The 14,299-nt window shown below is 44.5% G+C and overlaps 1 protein-coding gene across 3 annotated transcripts in view; it reads right to left on the bottom strand.

The window, feature by feature from the left end:
• The window catches only part of URI1 (URI1 prefoldin like chaperone), a 45,265-nt gene that overhangs the window by 15,477 nt on the left and 15,489 nt on the right, over nt 1–14,299 (bottom strand). For 2 of the 3 annotated variants that reach the window (XM_036275435.1, XM_036275437.1), the window contains exons 2-4: nt 13,703–13,737; nt 6,526–6,604; nt 5,422–5,557 (exon numbers count right to left, since the gene is read on the bottom strand). In XM_036275435.1, coding sequence (XP_036131328.1) covers nt 5,422–5,557; nt 6,526–6,604; nt 13,703–13,737 — 250 coding nt within the window. Of the gene's footprint in view, nt 1–5,394; nt 5,558–6,525; nt 6,605–13,702; nt 13,738–14,299 lie in introns of all 3 variants that reach the window. The other variant, XM_036275436.1, reaches the window with a different exon arrangement.

Here is a 14,299-nt window from a genome sequence, read left to right as displayed (position 1 = left end):
ACTCTAAATGCTGAGCCAAACCAGCCAGGGCGCCCCCATATCTTATTAAAATAACAGTGAGTCTGGCCAGTGTGGCTCAGTGGTTGAACATCAACCCATGCACCAAGAGGTCACCAGTTCGATTTCCGGCCAGGACACATGCCCAGGTTGTGGGTCCAATGCCCCATGGGGAGCGTGAGGAAGGCAGCCAATGGATGTTCTCTCTCATCGATGTTTCTCTCTCTCTCCCCCCTCACTTCCTCTCTCTCTAAAATCAATAAAGGGAAAAAAAAATTAAAGTAACAATGAATAGCCCTGGCTGGGTGGCTCAGTTGGCTGGAGCATTGTCCCATACACCAAAAAAGGTTGCAGGTCTGAGTCATTATAGCCTCGATGAGATGCTACAGGAACTTGTCTTTGTTACACTGACTAACCCATGTTAGAACTGGTCTCACTGTGCATTTCACAGTGCCTACTGATGATAAATGCGGACTTAACTATATACAAGACTGAAAAAAAATCAAGAAAAAAGAATATGTAAATTAGTTGGGAAATAAAAATAAAAAGAGCAGAGTAAAAGGTTAGTCAAAAAACTGAGTTATTAATTACCTCTAGGCAACGGGAACTGGGTGCTGAGGGACTGGGCTTTTTCATTGCACGTATTAAGAAGGTACATGATGTTTTAAAACTATGTATGTTTATTATATAGATAATACCAAAATCCTAAATTTATAGTTTGTAACAAAATATCAGTGCAATTAAGATATGCCTCATTGCCCAGCCGGTGTGGCTCAGTAAACTGAGCGTTGTCCCATGCACCAAGAGTCACCAGTAGGATTCCCAGTCAGGGCACATGCCTGGGTTGCAGGCTCGATCCCCAGTGGAGAGGGTGCAGGAGGCGGCCAATCGATGTTTCTTTCTCATCGATGTTTCTATCTCTCCTTTTCCCTTCCTCTCTATCTAAAAATCGATAAAGCATATTTAAAAAGAAAAGATATGCCTCACTGAAGATACTCAGAACACACAGCGCCTCCTAAGACGGATCACACAGCGTTGCTGAGGCCAAGTCCGCCCCCAGAATACACATCCACACAACTTCAAGCTCCTACAGTCTTGCTTCTGAACAAATAAACCGGACTTTATTATGGGGAAATTTGAATCCTTGACTTCTCTAACCCAAATATTCTTCACCTATCTTGCCTCTTACTCTTTTATACTATAGTTTTCACTGGTACGTTTTCTACTTATATTTTTATCCCATCACCTCCAAACTCTTGACTCATTTCCAGTCTCCTGAACCATGAGTTACTCAGTATACTTGCTCACTACCAACATGTTCAGAAGTTTCTTATGCTCCAAGGAAAATAAAATCTTCCCTTCGAACAACAGGAAGGAGCAAAATTAGAGACAAAAACTCCAAGCCCTTGTTCTCCCTGACACAAACACCAGCACCAGCAACTAAAGCAGGGAGTAGGCAGTCTGAGACACAGTCCAAGGTCTCTAGCGACCAAGGGAGCCTGAGCAAGAAACAGCAGTAAACAGCAGGGACTTCCATGACAGGTCCACTCACATCTCCCCGCCCCCCGAGGGGAGCGCAGGTGACCTAGAAAAGGCAGCAGCCCAGGTCCCCACGTCCCCCCTGAACCACGGAGGACAGACCTGACCTTGTTCACAACACTCTAACCAGGCTGAGGGCTGCCTGAGTAACTGGTGGCAACCGTCTCGCCTGGACCAGACTCCAGGGGGCGCACTGATCATGAAAGCTGCACCAAGACCAGAGACTGCCAGACACCTGGGGCCAGAGACTGGGGGGCCATATGACACACAGTCTGAGGTGCAAAGAGAAACTGAGGTGAGAATCTTTGCAAAATTAAGACATTCAAAATCAGCTATGTGTATGTGAAATTTAAAAATCCACACACCAGCCCAGGAAAGTCTCACATTCAGAAAACACATGAAAATAAACCTTTCACTTCAGGTTGATACGAAGGCTTTGAACATGTGCAGTTTTTTAGTGAAGTTCTTCCTCACCCATCTGCAAAATCTAGTAATGGTGGCTGTTTTTAAAAATGCTGATTTTTTTTTTAAAATGTTTTATTGATTTTTAGAGAGAGAGGAAAGAAGGGGGAGGGAGAGAGAGAAACATTAATGAGAGAGAGAAACATCAATGGGCTGCCTCCTATGCACCCCCTACTAGGGATCGAGCTCACAACCTGGACATGTGACCTGAGCCGGAATCAAACTAGTGAACTCTTGGTGTATGGGAGGGTGCTCAATCCACTGAGCCACAATGGCTGGACAAAATGCTCAATTTTCATTAAAAAAAAAAAAAAAAAAAAAAAAGGTAAGCAATAGAAAAATATGGCCCATTCAAAAAAATAAATCTCCAGAAACTGTCCCTACGGAAACACAGGTATCAGATGTACTAGACATTTAAAACAACTGTGTTCAATATGCTCAAAGAACTAAAGGGAAACACACAGAGAACTAGAGGAAATAAGAAAAACAGTGTGTGAACAAAACAAGAATATTAACAAAAAGACAGAAATTATAAAAAGGTACCCTCAGAAATTCTGGAACTAACCAAAAAAAAATTAATAGCTGAATTGAAAAATTCGCTAGAGGAGTTCAACAGCATGTTTGAGCAGGGAGTAAAAATAATCGGTGAACCTGAAGACTGAACATTTCAAATTAACAAGTTTAAGGGGCAGAAAGAAAAAAGAAGAAAGTAAACTGAACCTAAAGTACTTGTGGGACACTATCAAGTGGACCAATATCACATAAAGTGAATCTCAGAAGGAAAAAGGAACAAATGGCAAAAGATTATTTGAAGAATTAACGGCAAATAAATACCCAAACTGCTGGCCAGTGTGGCTCAGTAGATTGAGTGTCGTCCCTTGAACTGAGAGGTCCTGGTTTGATTCCTGGTCAGGGCACATATGCCCGGGTTATGGGCTTGAACCCCAGTAGGGGGCATGCAGGAGGCAACTAGTCAATGTTTCTCTCTCTTCCTCCTCCTCTCTCTAAAAAAAAAAAAAAATCAATAAAAACAATTTTTTTTAAAACACTCAAATTTGACAAGACTTGAATCTACTAATCCAAAAGGTTCAACTAGAATACACCCAGAGAGACACACTCCAAAGCACAAATCCACCTTGTGAAAGGCAAAGACAAGGAGAGGGTCTCACATATGAGGGACCTCAGGGAGAGCACAGCAGATTCCTCAGGCCTGAGGGGTACAGGTAGGATGTGACCACCAAAGGGAAACGTGAGGGTCTGGTGTGATCCTGTGTCCTCTTCTGGGTCCTGCCTATGGTGCTGGCTAAGCAAGTCTTTGCATGCGCTGTAACTCACAGAACAGTTTTCCAAATAAACAGCTTCACTCCACAATTTTAAAAATTAAAAAAACTTTGAAAAGCTGGTCATGTCAGTGTTACATGACAAAAATGCAAGGTGTGAGTACAAAGGGTAGGACATGCTCTCTGAAGTCATCTTCTGCAGAGCTGCCTCCTCTGCATCCTTTTGTTGTTGGTGTTAAATCCACTTTGTCCTTCTGACTACTTTCTCAACATGCGATGCCCTCCCTCTCCCTCTACCTTCCCAACTGCCCGTCAACAGTGAGGAAGTATGTGTAACTTGTTATATTTCTTCTGATTTATGAAAAACAAAGTTATCTTTTCTTAGTAAATGTCAAGTACAACAATATGCCTAAATATTTTCTTCAATTATTATAAATTATTATAAAACTGTGTGAACTAAACAATGTCTTAGGATTAATTTCTCATAATAGGTTCTCAAACATAATTTATATGTATATATTCTGAAAATTATCTTAGATAAACATTGATCCCAAAAGTCATTATGTTTGGTCATTCCCAAAACCATATTTAACATTGGAAAGTGATTTACCAAAACATTTCCTGTATTCTAGAGCTCTATTCTATTAAAAGTATTCTCCCATTAATATATTGTCACAATTGATTCTAAAGATTTTGCTGAAATATCCATATAAAAATCAAAATAGAAACCTTGAACAGACTATGAACTGATTTTGTATCAGCAGAGTTACCGCAGTAAATAAAAACTTCCCCATTAAGAAAGGTCTTTAAAGAAGAATTATGCCCATTCCCTCTCCTATAAGGCATGTACGTGACTTATTTTAATGTAGCAATGCCAAAGGAATTATCATTGCCAGAAATTATATGCAGGCCTAACAATAAGATTCTGATTAGTGTCACAAAAGATCAAAATGTGCATCAGTTATAAACTTATACAAGTTGATCTGCAATTAGAGTCTCCAAATATAGATCCCAGAATTTCACTGAGTAAATGAGTTCTCTAACTAGTACCTACTCATGTATAAGTGAAATCATTTCAGCATTAGAAAACTTAGGGGTTTTCTATCTATATGACCTCACTTATGTAGAAGGATCCTCAAAAATTCATTCTCAAATACACATGTAACTGGAGGTTAAAAGCAGGGGGGTGGTATTGCACCAGCGTAAGCATGCTATCACAGAAATAAGAGCATGATTAATAAACCTGATTTTAAAATGCAACGAGGGCCCTGGTCAGTTTGGCTCAGTGGTTAGAGCATCAGCTGGCTCACGGACAGATCTCGGGTTCGATTTCTGGTCGAGGGCACAGACCTGGGTTGTGGGTTTGATCCCCAGCTCCGGCTGGGGTTGTGCAGGAGGCACCCAATTGATGTGTCTCTCACGTCCGTGTTTCTTTCTCTCCCTCCCTCTCACTCTGTCTAAAAATCAATGGGAAAATATCCTTGGGTGAGGATTAACAAAATTAATAAATAGATATAATGCAACTAGGCTAGGACCCAATCCAGCCTGTCCAAGTACAAAATGTGTGTGGATGTGCAGTACAACAAAGAGCACCACAGGCGAGCAGACCACAGAACTAGGCACGGGAGGCGAAGGCCCCGCACGCGGGCAGGGGTGCGTCTCAGGCAGCACCTGTCCACACTGGCCTCTTCTCCTGTGAGATGAAATATCACTGTTCCAACCAACAAAACATGTTTAAGGGTTGTTTGTACTTCTGCAAACAGGTATTTCTCATAGTTCAGTAAGCAGAAAATAAACTGCTCTGTGTACTGAAGTATTTAAAAGCAAGCGTAAGTCAATAAAAGTACATACAACAAACCAATTATGAAATATAAGATGCCTCCAATTCTATGTCTTCCCAACTCCCATCTACAAAGCCACACGTAATGACATCACACAGCGCAGCCTCCAGAACCACGCGGTACGGCTGCCGTCATCCGGCCCACCTGCTCACAGGCGGCTCTCCTCCGCCCGCCTCCAGTCAGCAGAATCAGACAGCCTGGCCTAGTGAGTCATGCGAGGTGCTCTGAGCAGCAGCAGCCCGCCAGCGGGCACCTGAGACCCGACGCGCGCCTACCAGGGAAGCGTGTGTGATGGTACGTACGTCCTCTCCGGTGCTGGACCAGGCCCACAGCCTGCTTCGCGGAGCACTTTGCAAACCAGTTGTCCCCAAGTAAAACAGTGACTTCATTGGTGTGGACGAGTTTTCCAGGCATGAAGGCAAAGGGGCCGAATGGCACCTATTTGAAAAATAACAACAGCAGCATTGAGAATCCTGAAAAATACACTTTATGAAACAGCATTAAAAGTTCTGTGTTGAGGTCTTTTATCTGTACACCAAGGAAAATAAAATTTCAACTTCCCAGAAATGTAAGATTATAGTAAAGATTCGCTAGGAAAACCTATAGGAAATCCTTCTAGGTGAATAAATCAACACCAGGGGAAAGACAGCACGTTTACATGTGGCTTTCAGAGAAACTAGCATTGTCTCTGAATGTTTATACTTTCTTCACTCATAAATCTAAACGAGAGCAAACTTGTAACACAGTATGAGTTAATAAATACCTTTGATTAAAAAACTAAAAATTCTTTCCATTAAAATAGCAATTTCCTTTTACAAAGCAGAAACAAATAAACAGCTGTAACGAATCTACAGAATGTATAAAATATTTAGCTGCTGTAACAGACAACACACAACGTTTTGGGCGGGATAACCAAGAACAAAGTCCCGTGGGAAGGACACTCGTGCCCTGAAAGAATCGAATCCAGGGTCCTGAGTAGATGACAATGCGACGGGAAGACCGTTCGAACGGAAATGCGCAGCACCTTTTCATACGTGTAGTGTCCTAGGGTTTAACTATGAGGACACGACACCCTGGGCTGTCCCCACTCTGGCTTGCAGGAAGCGACAGCGCCGTATTTCTGTCATAACTGCAGTTTTCTAACCTAGTAAATCTGTATACCAAATGTCAAACTTTGTGCTAACATTTATGTCACCATAATGTGATAATTTAATATAAGTCTGAAAAAAAAGGGAAAGAAGTTAAGACCCACTATTACTATAATTGGTGTGTTATTATAAAGTCAAACGAAGCAAACCTCCCTTGCTCTGCTAGCTGCCTCTGACACGGGCCACCTTTTACCACTCGACACGGCAGTATCCATGCAAGAACCACCGCTCCTCTAGAGACGCACACCGCAGACCTACCATGATGTTGTAAGACAGCCTGTCAGGCAGCACACTGAGTCTTTCCTGAAGGGCACTGTAGTCGTCATCCACCTTCTGCCTGTTGACAAAAAATACCAAATACTAAATAAATACACAAAATAATTCCTCAGGCAGGCTATGTATCATAATACAAGCTAATCAAAAACCTAATATTAAAACAATTTATAGATTCAAGTATTTTTTAATTTAAAAAGCCCGTTTTCACAAGTGTGCAATGGCAGACTCCCACCGTGCACGTGACAGAGCGAAGCCCGGGACTTGTCTCCAGAGGAAGCACACTCAAGCTTGAGAATTCCTGTTTCCTGAGACGGAGGATCGTCTGAACTAGACAAAACGTGGAAACTGAGGGAAAGAGTGAAGGAGGCCTGATGTTCACAGGGAAACAGAAACTCAAGAGAAAGGAGGGAGAGAGCTGATGAAGTTTTGAGCGAATCAACACTGCTGCAGAGTAGAGACCATGAACAAAATCTGACCAGGTGCTTTGATCCTCAGAAAGCTTGAGGCTCAGAAGTGGAGTGTCATCAACCCTTCTTGTATTCACACTAATGTGATCAGGTGAGAGAGTCTACCAGGGGCTCGAAGAAATCAGAAGTAACAAAAGGCTTTCGATTTGGCTGTGGAACCTGTTTCATGTCCTATCAAAACAGAGCTACCTAACTAATTGCAAACAGCCAAAGATGTGACTGCAGGAGCAGAGACGGTCCGTCCTCTCCACACTGCGAACCCTGCTCAGCTCCTACACCTGCTGGACCGAGGCCCGTTCGCAACCTTCTCCGGAGATTAGGTTTCCTAAGGGTTCCCTGCTAGGGTGTCAGCTGCAGGCAAAACCAGGGCACTGACATTTTTGAAAGCAGAAGGATTCTGTCGATTTTTAACCTGTTAACTGGGGAATAACCAAGGGATTCCTTTTTCACTGTATGCAACGTTTAACGTATTTATACTTCCCGCTCGGTTAACAGGTTAAAAATAACAAAACTCACCAATTCAGCAAGTGATTGAAAAGAACAGGTAGATACTGTCAAGCTGACATCGGGGTAGATGGCAACACGGGTACCTCTCTCCGGATGGTAAACAGGACTGACTACACTCACCACGGGGCTGGTTTCACTTAACCCCTGGCCTCCCCTGCAGCCACAGCAGCATAGTTAATAAGATTATCTTTCCGTCTAAAGAATATGAAGAAATTTCACATACATGTTATTCATCCTAAAAATATTCCTTACCAGCAACACAAAAATAGCACACGTCTAAGAGAGACCGACCTCATCTCTCAGGACCTTCGGAAGGAGCCTAGCTAAGCCGGTCCAGGGCTCTGGCCCGAGCCGGTGTGGGCGGTCAGTGGGACAGTCAGTGTCACGAAGAACTGATTTAGCACAATGCTTGCACACAGTAGACTCATCACTGCATCTACTAGACACTAACAGTTATATGTTTTTAAATAAGAAATTTTGCAAATGCTCAAGGACTATCCATCAGCTTAGATGTCTAAATGTCCCTATGACTGTTAAAAAGCTAGTATTAAAGTTAGCATTCAATATATCTTATTTTGGTAAACACACCTGGGAAAAGGGGACTTCACAAAACGTCTCTCTGTATATTAAAAGAACATTAGCTTCGCCCTGGCCAGTTTGGCTCAGCAGTTAGAGCACTGGCCTGCAGACCAAAGGGTCGTGGGTTCGATTCCTGGTCAAGGACACATACCTGCACTGCAGGTTCGATCACTGGCCCCGGCCGGGGTCTTGAAGAAGGCAACCAATTGCTGTGTCTCTCACAACGATGGCTCTCTCTCTCCCCCCTCCCGCTCTATCTGAAAGGTGACCAGCAGCAGCACAGCCCCGCCCAGAGTGCAGAGAGCGGTGTCGGCCCAGACCAGTGCGTTCGGTCTAAAGCTGCCAGTAATCTCTCTGGACAGAATGCGAACATGCGGGAGGGAGGACAGTTTAAGACTGGAAATGTGGTTTCTAAGTTGTGATTGTTTCTTAAATGTAACCATTTAAGCGCCGCCACAGAAACCCCTTCCAGGGCGGAAGCGGGGCGGGAGAAGCCCTGGCTGGGGAGCTCGCTCTGACGGTCCCCCTGGAGAAACACCAAGGTCAAGCACTTGGCCAGAGCCCCTCCAAACAGCCTCCCCACTTCTCAGGCTCCCCTAACCTGCGCAAGATCACGCTAAGGACGAGTTACAGAAAGTCAGCGGGGCATCTTTCATTTGTGCCAAAATTTGAGCGGTTTTTTTCTACCTTACTACTTAGAAACATTTGGGGACACTGTAGTCGTATTTAAATGTGTAGTCAAAAAAGGCAAACACTTAAAAAAAATGTTTTTTTCAAGTGAAAAATAAAACCCAGCAAGGGGAGGTAACGCTCTCGAGCCTGCGCGTACTCGACAGGCCTCCTTGACCGGCTTCACCGTGATCTGACCCTCAGAGATGAGGGTCAGCCTTCAAGTCTTGATTTTAACAGGTTGTCCAATCAGTAAGGTTTAATTTGCAAGAGCTACCCTCCGGCAACAGTCCTCATGGAAATAAGAACGAGAGCCCTGCTGTCGGGCGTGTCAGGAACTTCTACAGTCTGGCTGACCACACGCAGAGGCCTTCTGAGGAGCACCTTTTGTCTCAAAAACAGGCAGCAAAGGCCTAAATCTGAAGGATGGAAATCAGGGTAGGTCCATGGGAAGCACCTTATTTTCATGAAGTTGTAAAAAGTATGAGACAGATAAGTTAAATGATGTGGATGTTTACAGAAGTATACTGGTGTCCACACTTAATGTGAAATGCAGCAGAAAATACAGATTGATGGGCTGAGGTGTGGACACACACATCTGTGATCGGGATTCACCGATACAAATCCTTCAAACTTTTCTGTATGTTTGAAGATTTTCATAAGAGTATAGAAAAGGAGATGGAGATATGAGATGGACTCTATATGCTTAACCCTCTTCTTAAATTCAATTGACAAAAAAAAAAAATCTTTGTAAGGGAAAAAGTTCTATAGTCTTTGAAGCAAGTGATAGACTCCAAGTTCCTTTAAATAATAAAAATAAATAGTTATAAAAAATAAAAGTTCTGTCCGGCCGCTGTGGCTCAGTGATTGAGCGTTGACCCTGCAGCAAGAGGTCGCCGGTTCGATTCCCAGTCAGGGCACGTGCCCAGGTTGTGGGCCCATCCCCAATGGGGGCCTGGGGGAGGCGGCCAGTCGATGTTCTCTCTCATCCATGTTTCTACCTCTCCCTCTCACTTCCTCTCTCTCTGAAATCAGTAATGGGAAAAAAAATTTTTTTAATAAAAGTTCCCTTAAATAATAAAAAGGAAAAGTTAAAACATAAATTGAAGTAAGATCTTGCTAATTCTCACTTAAAGCAGGGAGCGGAGACAGGTGGGGTGCCCAGAGCACCCACATGCTCGCCATCGCCCAGCCTAGGCGAGGACCACCCCTGGTCCCAGCTCCACCACTGCATTTCAAGGGTGTCCTGACCTCTCCCCCAACCTCCACCCGTCCTGAAGTGAATCCAACCAAACCATTCCACTTGGAAATACTTCAGTATATAGCTTTAAGATATAAAAGGGCTCTATTAACTTTTTAAAAAGTAGGCAGTATATTGAAATAGTTCAGAATTTAAGTTCAACTCAGTGGCAGTTTCTCTCCTCCCTTTATCCCCAATTCTTGGCTGTCTTCTTTGTAAACGACTGTTTTTTACCAGTTTCTTGCAAGTCTTTCCAGATACTGTGTGCATAAGGGGTGTGCACACGTGTGTATGTACAAATATGCGGGTGCGTACTCATCCACGTTGTATATATTATGCTCCCAGGAAATCAGACCGGACGCTTTCTTCAGGAACTTGGAGCGTGCTCTCGGCCACCGACGATCACTGTCTATTTCAAGACCCACTGCCCCGCTGGGTCCCCTTGTTTGTAAAGCCCCAGCGTGAAGCTGTGACAAGGCTGCTCTCCTCCTGACGAAAGAAGGTGAAGGCAGGGGTGCAAAAGGCCTCTTTTCAAAGCCGCAGCAGGTTTTGTTTGTTTGTTTTTCTTTATTCACCTGACAAACATTTCAAACCAGATTTCAGAGCTAATATTAGTATTTACTGCGTGCTGTCTGGGTGCTCACCCTACAGACACTGTCTCACTTGATCTTCAAGTGAAGTAGTATCATCATCACTTTATAAGGAGAAAGCTGAGAATCTTAGTATCCACTCAAGTTTCAAAGTTAGAAAATGACAGGATTCGAATGCAGGTCTGTGACTCCAAACCCCGAGTTCTTTGGGAAACAATTAAAAAGATAAAGAACCACCAATTATCCGCAAACAGATAATCAGCGCCTGGTGGATCAAACAGTGGGAAGCATATCCACATTCTATGAAAAATGGGGTGTGAACTTTATACCTTACTTCCTGAGTTAAGTAAGAAGGATTGTAAGAAGAAATAAAAAAGGTGCATTAAAAAAATTTTAATGCCCTGGCCGGTTTGGCTCAGTGGTTGGAGCACTGGCCTGTGGAAAGGTTTCGGGTTCGATTCCAGTCAAGGGCACCTGCCTCGGTTACGGGTTCAGTCCGTGGCCCTGGTTGGGGGTCATGTGGGAGGCAACCAGTCAATGTGTCTCTCTCATATCAATGTTTCTCTCTTTCTTACTCTCTCTCCCTCCCTCCCTCCCTCCTTCCCACTCTATCTGAAGATAAATGGAAAAATATCCTCGGGTGAGGATTTAAAAGAAAAAAAAATGTTTTTAATCTTCACTAAATTGAAAACTACTATTAGCTCTAAAAATGTTGTACAAATTTTCAACTATTGGGCTCAAACATTTCCTTTTTATCTGTTATTCATTAAACAAATACTATAAATGTCTTTAGTTCACCAAAGTTCTGGGATTTTAATTAATTTTCTGGAACAAATTTGGGAGACAGATCCCACTGCCTTGGGCCATCTTTGCTTCTACTTTTCTACAAATATTTTTACTTGTGGTCCCACTTTATTTCTATTCTGATTATCTCTGAAGCCTCGAATACTCACGACTTGCCCCTACAGGAAGAACCCTCTGAGAGCGCACAGACCAGCACGGACGGCGGACCGTGCTGCCGGCCAGACCGCGCTTCCTCTCGCTCGGTGCCGGCTGCAAGGCTGACCCCGGCTCAGGGAGAAGGAAGAGCCGTCCCAGCCTCAGGGGGCTTCCTGTTTCTCTGCAAACAGCACAAAACGGCTGTGAGCCCTGCTCAGGGTTGGACTAGGAGCCCCTCCAGGGCAGGGCCCCTCAACCCCAACAGCAGCACGAACTGGCCTGTGGAGGAGCTGTCCCCGTGTGGGGTTCAGGGAGTAACAGTATCGGGAGGTTCCACAAGGCTCCCAAAGAGCAACCCTGGCTTTCAGAAGAACAGAAACGCTTTGGTTTCCGGTTTTTCACATAAAAAATTAGTGACTTCACTGGCCATTTAGGTTCTAGCAATATCAGATCCTCATTGAAAAACAGACAGGAAAGTCTGTTTCCTGAGCCATGTTAGAAGTGCTTCAGAGGAAAAAGCAAATTTTAAGTGGAAACATTATTTTGGTTTTTAGTGCACAGATGAGGTGCCCTCTCACTTTAAGACGTGCGGAGGGAAACACACCGAGCTTCTAGTCTGGAGCGCTTTGTCAGCGTGGAGACGGGACTGAGACCCGTGAACCTGCCCTGAGCAGACGCCACACTCAGACCGTCTGTCCCACCTGACTGGGCACTGTGGCAGGACCTGTCGGCCGCGGCCCTGTGTACTAAGTAAGCGTGCACCTGGCCTTCAGGCACCCAGTCACTCGCCACGTCCTGCAATGTGCCCCAAGGAGCACGACTGAGGAGCACGCCCCGCCCTAGAGAGCTCTCCCAGTAAGGGGACAGACTCCCACAAGGCTGAAGCAGCTGTTGTTCACACACTGGTGTCAATTAGTATCTGTTCTCACGGAATCCAACCCTTTGCTACTTTCCTGATTTCCTTACAAACCCAACACAGACAGAAGCCAACATTAACAAACTTACTCTAGGAATCATTAGTAAAACGGTTCACTTTGATCAAATTAGCAGAGGTGGGGGGAGGTGGGGTCCTTGGCTCGCGCTCCTGGACGAACTATGATGAAGCGCACAGTCCGTTACGGGAACGCTGAGACCTACACCGCTGTGGCTGCAACTGCAACAGTGCACTTATTGGAAATTAATGAAGTCACTGAATGTTTAGTTGCAAAGCGGAGATGGAGTCTCAGATGACTTTCCTGGGAACAGCAGTCGAATGCAGTGCGGTGTGCGTGCAGACCACACGGACTCCTGCTCCCCCAGCCTGCAGCCCATGTGCTCGTGAACCAGAAACATTTGACACACACTAACTGGAAATGATTTCCCTGCAGATCTCTCGGGCAGGAGGAAGAAGCCCCTTGAAATACGTGGGAAACACGCTGGCCGTGCTGGTGTCTGGGCTCAGGCTCAGCCTCAGCACTGAGGGCAGACGCAGTGCTCCTGCCGCAGCCCCGCAGACACAGGCAGGGCAGCCGGCCGCCCTCAGTGCCGGGCCCTGCACAGCGGTCTCCTGTCTGCGAAGCAACAGCTGGACCGCACGACCACGCACAACACAAGACTCCGTCTCCGTTCCACTGAGCGCTGTCCTCGGGAGACAGAGCAAGGGGCTGCTCACCACGACCGTCATTAACTGAAGAGCAGACCAGAGGGGGCCCGCCTGCTTCCGCTCTGCAGGTGAGTGCGGTCCACAGGGCAAGCTCTGAGACGGGCAATTACTGAGATGGCCAAACTTCAGGAAAACGTGCCTATTTCCACCATTATTTTAAAATAACTGATTCCAATTACTATGCTAGTATAAATATAAAAAATATTTCCAAATAGAGGTATGACTAGTCTGGTCAAAAATGTGTCTCCACTTCATAATAATATTAATATTATTCTAACTTTCAAAAAGAAAGGAGAAAAGACAACAGAATAAACACAAATGGTGATGGATGCAGCTTCAAGAACTCCTGGACCGTGTAAGCCAGGAGCGGTGACAGACACTACAGATGAGCAGCAAGAGCATTCAAAATGGAGAGTGCCAGAAGAATCCAATTCCGGGTTCTCAGAGAACAGTGCACACTTTATTTAAATACAAATGGGTGACCCGACCGTATTTCAGAAAGGGGATAAAAGCATTCTTCACTCACCAGTGCTGGATTCTCTCTCGGCAGCTAGTGACCACCTGTCATGGAAATAGATAACTGCTCATGAGAAACAGGGCTATGCACAGAGCTACAAAATCAGCGTCACAACACGAGAGCAGTGGCTTTACAGACTCAGCAGCCCCCGGCCCACATTTGTATTTGTCACGTGCAGAGATGTCAGTGCTCGGCTTAAGCTGCACACTTTATCATAACCTCTAACGCAGGCTGATAACTGCAGAACAAATCACAGCTTTCCGGCTCACACTCGGTGCGAAACCTGCTGCATAACTATTAGATGACATATGATATAAGATAACTAGTATTTTGTACAATCTACAGACCTGTTTTCAATGTTACATATTTTGTAGAATACACAAATGTTATAAATAACAAAAAAGCCAATGTAACATCCACATTTCATCAGTTTAAAAAAATGACAGTAGTGAAACTATTTTATTTTGTCAGTATATCTCCAAATGTTTTTACCTGTAATTTTTATTCTGACACATTAAAAATGAGTTCAGTGATATTTTTCTACTACATTTTCAAAAGGAAATACTTGGGATAAAGAGATGCTCTGAACAGCCCATTTCTCCCTCA

This window comes from Molossus molossus, unplaced genomic scaffold, assembly GCF_014108415.1.
Source record: "Molossus molossus isolate mMolMol1 unplaced genomic scaffold, mMolMol1.p scaffold_m16_p_21, whole genome shotgun sequence".
NCBI lineage: Eukaryota > Metazoa > Chordata > Mammalia > Chiroptera > Molossidae > Molossus > Molossus molossus.
Note: the sequence above shows the minus strand (reverse complement) of the source record. Positions and strands in the feature narration are given on the sequence as shown.